This window comes from Dryobates pubescens, chromosome 15 (assembly GCF_014839835.1).
Source record: "Dryobates pubescens isolate bDryPub1 chromosome 15, bDryPub1.pri, whole genome shotgun sequence".
In the NCBI taxonomy this organism is placed as follows: domain Eukaryota; kingdom Metazoa; phylum Chordata; class Aves; order Piciformes; family Picidae; genus Dryobates; species Dryobates pubescens.
The window spans coordinates 13,503,158-13,515,579 of NC_071626.1; the positions used below are offsets into that span (position 1 = coordinate 13,503,158).

Genomic DNA, 12,422 nt, shown 5'->3' on the forward strand with positions numbered 1-12,422 from the left:
TGGATGATGTGATAGAGAGCAGCCCTGCAGAAAAAGGCTTGGGAATACTGGTGGATAAAATTTGGCCATGAGCCAACAATGTGCACTTGCAACCCAGAAGGCAAATTGCATGCTGGGCTGCATCAAAAGAAACGTGGCCATCAGACTAAGTGAGGTGGAGTACTGTACTCTTGCACACACTGGAATATCCTTTTAAGTGGAGCACTGAGTGTGGGAACTGGGAAGACCCTAGCTTCTTTCCCCATCCCTAGGCTCTGTCCCAGGATCTTCTGTGGCAAGATGCAGCCTTTAAGTCAAAGGTGACTGTGAAATATAGGCAGATGAGTGGGAAGGCAGGCTGCCTGCTAGCCTGATTTGGCTGCTGAGGTTGAGGAGAAAGGAGACACGAGAGAGACAACGGAGAATTCAGCACCCAGTCAGCAATGGGACAGCTATCAAGACTTACATAAATAGGATAAAGCTGCTGTCTTGGGAGCTGCCTGTCATGTTTGCCCTGAGTGGTTGGCAATACTGTGTTTTATGTCCAAGCCTGTGCAGATGGGAGGGAAAAGATGCATGCAGGGGCTGAGGGTAGGAGGACAGTGATGAAGGGTGAGGTGCACAGAGGACTGCATTTAGAGTCAAAGTGATTTGCAAGCACCCACTTCAGTTCTGTTCAGATCTCCACATGTAGCCTTGAATCTCCTACACAGAGTTACATGACAGGATCCAGCAAATACTGAAACTAGCACAAGTTTGATTCCTAACATCCAGTCTTTTGTTTTGTTTACTATTAATTTATTGCGCACACTGTATATCTTAGAAATTGATATGGTCTTGGATTAAAGATATTGAAAACCAATGAATCCACCACATCCTTTAGTGCATTGTTTCAGTGGTTAAATGCTTATAGAGTTAAAACAAGCTACACCTTATTTCAGGCCTTAATAAATCTAAGTATGTGCTTCAGATATTTGGTAACCTTGTGATTTTGTTTAATGATTTAACCTATCTTTTCTAAGTTAAAATGTTGCTAACAGTCAAGAACTTTTTCTGTATGTAAGCCTAATGTCAGTGCATTGCACTGTTAAATACTCTTCAGTACAGCCACAGAACTACAGTAAGCCTCTAAAATCAATCCAGGTACCTTCAGTTGGTGGAATGGAAGAGAGGAAGGGAATGCCATTTATTTTCAAACACTGTCAATCCCTGTCATTACTCCTGTGGCTGAAATCTATCTCTTCCTGTCCACAGATAATTAGGATTCCCTCATTTCTCCTCCGCCTGGTTTCCTTCAGTTAGTTCTTCTCACCTTGTAGGTTCTTCTCTTTCTGCTCTGTACTGTTCTTGCAGCTGCAGCTGTAACATCTTACCTGGTTGCCAGTGTTAGAGGAAGTGAATGCTAATGTTTATTCTTAAGTTAAAAAGGTAACACAGAATCTCAGTAAGTATTTATTTCCTGAACAAGCTAAAGAAAGTGAATCTAAATATACTGATCAGGTAAGGATTTTACACAAAGCAGATTCTTAACCCAGTATATGTTTACATCTTTGCAAATAACATCAGTGTGCAATGGATGACAAAATTGGAATAGCTAAATTGTGCAGTTTCTTGTCAAATTTATGTACATTAGACATTTGAAGTGCTGTATTTACATATGTGCTCACATAGTGAAGGCATCCCAACTGAAAGACCTCAGTCCTTTTGTAAGAGCTAAACTCCCACTGTGCTCAGTGCTACAGCAGGATCAAGATTCAGTTCTGTATGACCAGAGGAATCCTTGTGTCTATTTGTAGTAATGCTTACATTTTACAGGATGCTACACTCAAAATGAAACATGAACAACACAGTTATGACCTTCTTATTTTAGCAGTTATTTACTGACTTAACATCTGTGTCTGCCTTTAGTGCCGTTTAACATGCTCCAAATGTCTAAGAGTACACATCTTTCATCTTACCAAAGACCTAACTCAAAACCTTGGAGTGTGTTTCTTTGTGTCTAACTCCTCTGAGCAGGAATTAGAGCAAGGGGCAACTATCAAAGTCATCAAATTTCACCAAACATATCAGGTTACTCTATAAATCCACTGAAATTAACTTTGTCTTTATTAATATCTGGGCCTGCACTCAACTAGAAGCAAAATGCAGAACTTGGTATTGAATGCAGTTGAATAGAAGTGTTTTGGCACAAAAGACAACTCATATGATGATACAAGTTGATCAGGTAAGAGAAGTATGAAAAAGAGTAGATTTATAGGCATCATCCTGGCATAAGGTACTAGTACTCTCTTTTTACCTAAATTTGGTCCTTACCCATGAAGAGAGTATAAAATCACTGAGCCTTTCAGCTACCTTTCCCTGTAGAAAAAGAGATGAAGAGGTGAAACTGTGTTTATTGGTATAAAGTGATAACTCCAAAAATAAACAACAAAGCTATGTTTGCTAGGCAAGCACAGAACTGCTGGATAAAAGTTGAGGAAGAACTGTAAATAACTGAAAAGCATAATCCTTTACTAACCCTCCCATGGTATGGACACTTTCTCAACGAACCCACTGCCAACAGTGAAATGCACACCTGGCAATCTTAATACCACACATCAGGATCTGTGCTAAGAAGAGCTAATTTAAGTGATTAGAGATTTGGCCAACAGATGCACCTTTGTGTGGACTTTATCATTCAGCCTGGCATTCCCTCAGAGAATGTCTCTTAATAACGAACATTCACAAAGATGGAGACAGTTGCTTCATGCAGTTGGCAAATCTCTTCCCTTTCTAACTTGTGTGCACTCGACTCATAAGGAGTGTATGCACTATGGTATAAGAGCATTTAATTCTGGTTGGAAATGCTGGGCATATGCATAACACTTCCGATGAGTGTTGTCAGAGTGAGATCTTTGATGTCCACTTACAGACAAAGGCCTTGATACTGATCTTGAATATATCAGCTTGAATCTGAATTCCTTTGATTAACATCATGCTCTACAGCTGCTGCTTTTCTTCACTAGTCAATGGCCACTTATCATTAACTTCTAAAGGAACAAAACCAGGCCAATATAATTTTTTTAACCCTCCTCTTTGTGCGTTTGCATGGTATCTTAAAGGAAAAGCTATGTACAGAGAAGAGTTCCTTTGCTGGAAACTATTGGTATCTAACAAATACCTGCTTATGTGAAAGCTCTGTTTAGCTGTTAGCATGCTGTAAAGCATAACCACTGTTATACATGTAATTACTGTAACTCATCCAGTCATCTGCACACTGATAGTCTTGATTAGACTGAATGTATGGATGATAAACTGTTTCTTTTCCCAAGAAATAAGATGGAGCAAGTCTCTGTAAAACAACAGCACTGAACTGGTATGTCAACTTCCTTCGAATTTTAATGATTTCACCTGTTCTTCCATAATTCCTCAGTGCTCTGGCCATTTTCTGATATGTCATGATCTTGCGGTTTCCCTTTCTTTCTCCCCACAGCTCTGCAAGTTTCTCCTTGTTTTTAGAGACAAACTGGAAGACACCATTAGGTTTGTCCACCCATTGGATGCAGTTTGCCATAGCTGGATCATATAAAGATTCATGAAGGTACTCAAACAACCGAAGTTTTTTTCTACCTATTAAGAAATAAAGAACAGAAGGTCAGCACAGAGCTCAAACTTCTAAAAAAAAAAAAAAAGATGAGGAGGAGTTGTCTTTTTCCTGAAAGGGCTCTTATGTGTAAAAGCATAGGTAAACCTAATACCCTGTCACAAATAAAAAGATCAGTATAAACTGTTCCATGAAAGACGAGTAACAGCAAATGGGATGACGGTTCTGAAACATGTACAGGTCTGTGGTGACGGAAAGGGATTTGGTCATTTTAAGAACAACTTATTTGGAGATCATGACAGGTATCTTGTGACTTCACCATGTCATAGGTCTCAGAATCCACTTTCAGCACCCTTTGGATGCATGGTTGAGGACTGCACTGCAAGAAATTACATCCTCAGACAGCGCAGGAAAGAGGCTCCATAAGTGCCAGTCTGAATGTTCTTGAATAAATACTTTCCCTGCTTAATCAAAACTTAAATATTTTGAGGTTACTCATTTATCTTTTCTCAGGGAGGTTTTGGGGATCACAGAATCATTTGGGTTGGAAAAAGACCCTTGGTATCATCAAGTCCAACTCTTAATCCTGCACTACAAAGTTCACCCCTAAGCCATACTCCAAGCACCACATCTAAATGACCTTTAAATACATCCAGGGTTGGTGGCTCAACCACATTCCTGGACAGCATATTCCATTGCCTGAATGCAAGGTAGTCTCTGTTTTAAGAAAGGGTCAGTGGGTGAGCAGGAAAAGCAAGTGAGTTTTGAACCACAAATCTCACCTAGTCAATAGGAGTTAGATATTCTGTTAGCCTGGACTTTTCTGAAAATGTGCAGAAGCATCAGCTTTCATTCCCATCAATAATAAAGCAAGTGCAGTACCACAATATTTTTTAGTACACTAAGTGATTCTCCTCACAGAGATAGCTCTCAAATTTAAGTCTGCTCGTGAAGTCTGTTTAGTTTAACTTAGATCTTGTGGATCCCTCTCTCTGAAGTACTTCTAGTTCCCTTCACAAAGTCAACAGTGACCAAGAAGCTGTCATAAGGAGGAAGAATTTAGATTGTGAGACAAAGAGGAACATTTTGCAGAAAGGAGAGTCCATGCAGAAAAAAGGGTTGCACTTTAACTAAAAGTGGAAACAAGCAGCTGCTCCTAACATTCATAAAGTCTTGCCTTGCATGGCTACTTTAAAATAGGAATGGGGGCAAAGTGACAGTTGCTAAGGAACACTGAGGTCAAGCCAAAACATCTGTTAGGGATGACAGTAATTCTGCATCTGGTGGTAAGGAAAGAGGAGAGAAGTGGCAGTCAGACTAGGAAGAAGAAGAGCCTGAAATTAGAGGTACTTTCCAAAAAATTAATAAAGTTTCATTATCTAAATAAAAAATGGCCTGTGACTAGAAGCATATATTTTATTAGAATTAGTATTATCAAGAATTAGAAGCTTAAAAGTGAACTAGTGAAGAACACTGCCTGGTTACTTGAAATATTTTTAGATTACCTCCTTGGGTCCCCTTCAACCTGCATTGTTCTATAAACCTATGAACCTGTGGTAGAACAAATAAGATCAGGGGAAAATCCTCAGACTACTGTGAATTAAGTCTGTGCTGGAAAATGATGGTGTAGTGATGTCTGCAGTAGCATCTGATTTCATGCTGCCTGTCCTCTTTCTTCAGCTGTTGTTTCTGCTTATGCTTTTATTTCTAGAAGCATTGTCTATAGCTGATGCCTTGGTCTGAGAGGGCTTATTTCCTCTTATGTGGTAATGCAGCTATGCTTCTAGAGTCCAGCTGTTATCTCCAAAGTGGTAGAAAATGTATGCCCACCAGTATGAGGTGGGATTAGTTCATAGATCTTTGTACCGCATCTGACTGCATAAGCTACTCATGTTCAGCACTAGGCCCTAACCATCAGTCTAAACTAGCAAGGTAGTATCTGCAGGTTTCTTATGTGGTCACTGGAGAGATCTCCACAAGGTGATTTGAAATTGTGATTTGAACTTGTCCTGAAGACACCTAGCTGTCTCTAATTCAAGTGCATTCCTGACACACCTCTCTCAAGCCTTAGTTCAGATCATGGTATGATCTTGATGTGCATGATCTAGGCTCTTTTCAGAGGAAACCTAACTCAAAGATGTTTTCCAGAAGAATATCTAAGTCACTACAGCTTTCAGAGCTTGTGGCCAGCCTAGAGATTGTCTCAAATAAACCCTTATGAAGCACTTTACATGCAGATTATAGGTCCTCAGTACTAATTGTTTAATTTACAGATCTGTTCCTAAAGGGCCACACCAATTGCTAGAGTACAGAATACCTCTTCTCTCTCAATAGGAAGTCAAGAGTGTTATATTTATTTAGGTACAGTGGACATAGTCCTCTGACTCATAGTTTCTGGCAAGAAACCCATAAGAGGACACAAAAATTCCCGATAAGAATAGTCAGTCATTCTAAACACTTACAGTGTGGCCTTCTGGAAAAGAACTTAAACTCAATTCAGAAACAGACAGTGAAACACTAGGTAAGACTTAGAAAAGCAACAATTCTGGATTGAAGGGTTTTCATCTGAAGTGGTGAATTTTAAGTGCCAGAAGTACAGAACTGAAAAGGAAAGTTTACTCTTCCCACTGTTTGAGGGAATTTGTAGTAGTAGCAGTAGTAGTAGCAGCTATTAAGCAACAGAAACCACAGTGTTCAGCATCAATGGGAAGAGATTATATCAAGAACTGACACCATGTGGTTAAAGTTGAGAGAAGGGGATTTCAAAAAGCAGCGAAACCAGGAAGCTACTGGAAAGGACCCCACGGTCAAAAGTAGGTACAACAGCTCAGAGTGGTAGCTATAAAAATCCCATCTAGCAGAGCCATAGAAAAGATGCTGAATCCCAAACAGAAATGAAAGAAAGAATGCAATAAACAAAGGAAGTATTGCAGTGACTTATTCTTTGCAAAATCAGGAAAAGGATAAGCCATGATTCACTCAGAGGTTTTGCAAGTAACATAATGTCCATATCAAGATACATTCTTTGTACACACCTTTCCCTGCTTTTGGCTGGCTAGTAGTAGCATGCATCACTTGGGTTTCTGGAGTATTCTGCAGCATATTGTAGACAGTCTCATCTGCATAAAAATCCATTCCACTGTTCTTTAAGAATTAACACAGCCAAGAGTTACTAATAGAGTACATTTGCTGAGGAAAAAGAAACTTGTAGTAATTAATTGTCTGAAGCCATCAGAATGCAGCCCTTTATCATCTGACTTACACAAAACTTCTCAGGCAAGAAGGCATGCAGTGTACTGCACCAGCAACAAGCAGCACTAATTTATGGCCAGTGGGAAGGACTGCCTATCAAAGAGGAAAATACGGTATTACTCTGGAGGACAGAGTAATTGCCTTACTCTGGACCTTCAACCCTTCTACTGGATGCAGAGAAGTCTGCTGGACTCTGTTTCCAGATTTAGTAAAAGATAAGGGCCACATGGGCAGTGGCCCCTACAGCCTCTGTAGTCCCTGTGCCACATTGTCTCTAATCTGCTGGTTGGAAATCTACTTTTGTAAAATCTATTTATCTGAAATTATCTCCCCTGCAATGTGTTCATTTTCCATCACTCCTGGAGGTCACACTACTAGTGTTTCTAAGAATCAATTTAATGCTGGGCTTTCCAACACTCTTAAAGCAAACAGCTGTTGAAGAAATCACAGTGGCAGAAGAGGTTGCAAGTTGCTGTCCTCCACCTGTTCCTTGGGAAAAGAAAGAAGCCCATTTCCCTATCACATTAATAGGTTTGTTTGTTAGTTATGTTACATGATGAAACACAGAAAAGCATCTGAGGCAAACAGCTAAAGTGACTCATAGAAAAGACTATTAAACATGTTTTGTAAATATTTCCCAAGGCAGTTTCATCTGAATCATGCCTGGCCAGATCAAATTTCTGTTAGAGTTAGTGTAGTGACTTATATTAGAAATCACAAATGGGAAGCCAATTTCCCATTTTTATATGGCTCTGCTGTTAATAATCAGTTCACTTACAACCACGTTTCTCCAGCTATACCCTTGGTCCTCTGTAGATGGCGTTATAGAGTAGCTGGGACTGGCTCGGTGGTGGTGATGGTTGATCACAGTTAGGCAATTTTTATAACCTGAGAGTTAGCAGGATAGAAAAGAAACAGAATGAGTAAAAGGGAGAGAAGAAGGAAAAACACCCAAGTTATTTATCATGCTTCTGCATCCATCATAAAAAGGTTTATCCAATGGCTGCCTTCTAGATAACAAAATCTCCAGAGCCAAGATGTTTCATATCAGCAGGTTATCCAACATAATCTCTACTGTTACTGCTAATCACACCCTTGGGGTGGTTTTGCATGCCTTCAAGATGAAAAGCATTATTTGTTAAGCTTGAATGCCAAATATTTCATAGTATTGTGAAATAGTTTGATTAATTAGGACACAGTCTCAAGCTGCGCCAGGGGAGGTTTAGGCTGGATGTTAGGAAGAAGTTCTACACAGAGCGATTGCCCATTGGAATGTGCTGCCCGGGGAGGTGGTGGAGTCACCATCATAGGAGGTGTTCAGGAGGAGACTTGATAGGGTGCTTGGTGCCATGGTTTAGTTGATTAGGTGAGTTGAATTAGGTTGGACGCAATGATCTTGAAGGTTTCTTCCTATTCTATTCTATTCTATTCTATTCTATTCTATTCTATTCTATTCTATTCTATTCTAAAAAGAAGGGTCAAATAGATCACAACACATAATGAATCGGGTAATTATAGACTACTACAACACACGTATTGAAAAAGAAAAAGGAATGTCATGCATGCTGCATGCTGCATGCTGCATGCTGCATGCCATTAGTACAATGCAAGTCAGGGTCTTCAACTGTGGATTAAGTAAAGGAGCATCAGAGTACCTGCAGTGTCTGAAAGAACAACATGGAAGGAACCTAGGATCTTAGAACATTTTAAAGCAGCGGAGGAGAATGCTGGAATAAATTACCCACTGCAGGTAGTCAGAAGAAGATTTTGAAGGGTACATCTCTTGCAAATGGAAACATGAGTGAAGCTGTGGAACATACTAAGCTGCAAGCCTTTAATATTTCTCTCCATTGACCCTAACAACAGATACAGATAAACAACAGTGCAAGTAATAGTATATAGTGGGTCCTGCAGCATGTGTAAATTACCAGTGCAGTGGAGCCAAAAATTTATTAACACCTGAAGATATGGCTCAGTTGGTCTTATTTACATTTCAGAATGTAGCAGGTACTATGTAAATAAATTTCCTCCTATGAAATACATTACACATGAAAGACAGTAGATGTTTTGTTCTGAACGCAGAGGGTTAGTGATGCAGCCTCCTCTTTTCCATTCCTTCCATGTCTACTTACGAGGTAAAAACACCAAGCACAGATTTTAAATTTTATAGTCATTTAATTGGCCAAAATCTTGCCTGAACTGGAACAATTGACAAACAATTTTCTTTTAGCTATACAGACCCAAACTATATTTCTGAATTAAAGTATTTAAAATGTCTATTCATATATTTATTTATATATATATATATATAAAGCAATTGAAGAAATTAATCTCATCTGTGGGATTGCTGATCCTTTTTTTTAACCTTCCTCCCCGCCCCGACTGGAATTCGTTGTTTATTCACAGCAGAACAGAAGGATATTTTTCCATTAAAACATTAAAACTGGAAAATGGTTGTTGCACTATGGTCATATTTCCTCTGACTATAGGAAATCTGAGCTCAACTCACCTAGGCTAGTACTGGGGAGAAGGCAGAACAGGACTGTCCAACAGTTTTGCTGTGCTGTGACATGGAAGATGCACACCACCCTGGGCAGTAACAATGGAGGTCTGGAAACCCTCCAGATACACTTCACCCTTTCCATCCTGCTAATGTACCCCTCTGCTGTCCATTAACTCTCTCACCTGTGTGCTTCAAGATGTGCTTTCCTCTAAAAATGCAAAGTGGTAAATGAAAGTGAATAATGATCTTTATTTACCTGGTGAACACTGCATTTCCCTGTCAGAGTGATGCTGCAGTACTTCTAGAGCATCTTCAAAAGCCTGGCCCAGTATATCTTGGTCAGGAAAACTCTGAAAGAACATTTTTCTGTTAGAAGCCAGAAAATACTGGGCTGATTCTTTCAACATTATCAGTTGGAAAATCCCCAATAAATACAGGGAAGACACAGAATGTACTTCCTTCTGGAATATGTATTCTGCAGGCATTGAGGCATTACCATAATCATTTACTATTATGAGAAAATTCTCACTCCTTTGCGAAGCTTCTTTGAGGTCAGTGGGACAACTCACACAGGTAACATTACTCACTAGTGCAAATGTTTAAAGGTTCATTTCCTTAATTTGCAGATGTTTACATAAAGGGTGTTTTTGCTATTGGAGGGGTTTATAGTATGTAATACAGAGGCACGTATGACTGTGTGAAATGATTTATGAAGCCAAAGTTATCATTCAATAACATTGACATGACAAAAATTGGTACACACAAGTCACGAAGTTGTTATGCAGAGAAAATTCTATACCACACCAGTATAGGAAAACAAGAGTAGGTTTTCATAAAATTACTATCATCTTAGAACATCTTCTCTTAGAAAGCTAAAAAATCCCCCTAAATGCCTATGAGTTTTCTGTAGCACATTTGAAGCACTCAACATTGAAAAAGAATGAAGGCATTGTAGACTTACCATTATTCAGATATCAAAGCTTGAATCCTGTTTAAAACAAACCAATATTTTTTTCAGTTGTTAAACTGTTTAAATGATGTTGAAATTGCAATTATAATAATCAATACATTACTATTATTCTCATTAAATCTTTGTTGATAACCTCTGGAAAATACAGGATATTTTGGCTGTAATTTCAGCAGATGTGAGATTGGTCTCTGTGTGATGTTTTACAATGCAAAGGAGAGACAAGACCCATAAATATAAATGAGGAGTAATTTTATCCGAGACTAACCGTGAATGTTCTAACATTATAATTATGCCTCAGATATTATAAAGTACTGTCAAAATCTGTAACTTTTTTTATTTTAAATCTTGATGACCAAATTGTATATAGTGAAATCCTGGTGAATCTGTAAATTGACCTTGTCAAACCCCATAGGAATATTCTCTTTGATTTCAGTGCTGCAAATATTTCAATAAACTGTTCTAATTTTATTCCAAAACCAGAATGGACCACATAAATCTTTTTGGCTGCAACGGTGGCCATAGATCCTTGGCACATAAAGCTGTAGAAATCAAAGATAAGAATCTCATTTGTAAAGATCCTCTCATAGTGTTCCCCTAATTTTAAACAATTCACTTTTATTAAGTTGCTTCTCTCTACCTCAAACTCCACACTGATAACCCCGATAGAGCACTTGCAGTCACTGCTGATTCCTTCCAAAGCCTGCAATGTGCAAGTATAGGCAAGGTACTCTTGAATAGTCATACCACTGAATTCACACCAAAAAAAAGAAAAAGTCATGCCTAAGATTAAAAAAAACTAAGCCTAGACACTTACCTAGAATCTCAGCTCCACACACAAGACAAGAATCTGTCTGGTGTCATTAATACATGAAAGACTGAGTTCCCACAACAATGGGCTGGCAAAGGGGCTGCATTAAATAGCTTATTTTAGGGAAGTGTTTGGGCTTGGGAATTTTTTTTTCAAGATTAAAGGTATAGTAAAGTGCTAGCATGGCCTTTCATTCTGCACATAACAAGGGTGATTTATACTAATACAAAATAAAATTAGCTGTTTAAACTGTTGTCTAAAACGTGCAGATTCTAAGCACAGGGGCACATTCTTTTTCTGCTGGGGCACATCCTACCAAATCTGTCACCATTATGGTATGTCTGGGGCAAAGCCCTACGTCTTTCATCTGTCTCTTATAGACCATAATAGATCTGAGGTTTTATCTGAATCACTGGCTTAGCTCTGTGCAAGAAGAGGACCAAACTAGACATCAAAATAGGAATTTGAGGGAATTTCTGAACTCCGCTTCAAAGCTCATGTTTGTAGCCCAGGCCTAGTTTTAAAGCACTTATGGAAGTATCCTGTAAAGATTCAGATAAGCTGTAGTTGCTAAATTGCCACACACTTTCTGAGCAGCTACAACCCATGATGTTGCATCCTACAGAATGAGAACTCTGTTTCTCATTACGAACTTCTTAGTGCTGACATAATCTGTCCTGTGCCATAGCTCTTTGCAGTTAAGCCCATCAGAGGGGCATTTTACAAAATTTTCTCAGTGTTTTTGAGGAAACCGATGTAAAATAGTAACCACATCTAAAATATTTATTTATACTCCCTCAGTCAAGAACCAGAGTCAAGAACTAGCCTGGCTATGAATACTAAGTGGAAGCAATTTAAAGCTGATGTTAGCATCAACTGTTTCTACTGGTCTAAGATGCAAGCTGCCTTTTCAAGATCTGCACCACAATGTTTCAGAATGTCTCCCCCCCTGCCATACATGTAGAGTTTTGAACTACAGGTTCACTTCTCTGGCATCACTTGGGCTTATAAAGGAAAACTAACTGGCAACTGTGCGCTTAAAACATCAAATTGTGACTCAGCACAAGATTTCAGGCCAAAATACAGTCACACAATCGTCTTCCTTTCCACGTGCAGTTAACTTGAATTTGCAACATGGAAAAGCACAGATTTCATGGTTCAGTTAATTCCTTCAGAAGTAGAAGTATGTGCAGGATTTAAAGTTATGCTGCCATATGTGTAGCGCATCTTCAAATACATTCTGGAGAAAGGGTGAAAAATGCCAAAGGGGTGGAGAGCAACCTGGGAGAAAATACTACAGGAGACAAGGAGGGAACAAGAGAAGAAG

The 12,422-nt window shown here is 39.0% G+C and overlaps 1 protein-coding gene across 2 annotated transcripts; it reads right to left on the reverse strand.

Moving 5' to 3' along the window:
- Positions 1 to 3,160: 3,160 nt before the first annotated feature.
- On the reverse strand, positions 3,161 to 9,810 carry SPIC (Spi-C transcription factor). 2 transcript variants are annotated; one of them, XM_054168137.1, is made up of 5 exons: positions 9,773 to 9,810; positions 9,574 to 9,665; positions 7,593 to 7,702; positions 6,598 to 6,706; positions 3,161 to 3,588 (listed from the first exon to the last, which is right to left on the reverse strand). In XM_054168137.1, the coding sequence occupies exons 1-5, from the start codon at positions 9,808 to 9,810 to the stop codon at positions 3,161 to 3,163; spliced, it is 777 nt and encodes a 258-aa protein (XP_054024112.1). The 2 variants fall into 2 exon arrangements, with proteins under 2 accessions (XP_054024112.1, XP_009894679.2); XM_009896377.2 differs by lacking the exon at positions 9,773 to 9,810 and having other exon boundaries at positions 9,574 to 9,724.
- Between the last annotated feature and the right edge of the window lie 2,612 nt (positions 9,811 to 12,422).

What these genes read in the sequence shown, in the direction of transcription:
- SPIC (XM_009896377.2), bottom strand. Translation starts at nt 9,724, where the DNA reads ATGTTGAAAGAATCAGCCCAGTATTTTCTGGCTTCTAACAGAAAAATG. An exon ending in GGAAATGCAGTGTTCACCAG is followed by an intron (nt 7,703 to 9,573) that starts GTAAATAAAGAT and finishes GCTAACTCTCAG; the next exon opens with GTTATAAAAATTGCCTAACT. An exon ending in ATAGCTGGAGAAACGTGGTT is followed by an intron (nt 6,707 to 7,592) that starts GTAAGTGAACTG and finishes TAATTCTTAAAG; the next exon opens with AACAGTGGAATGGATTTTTA.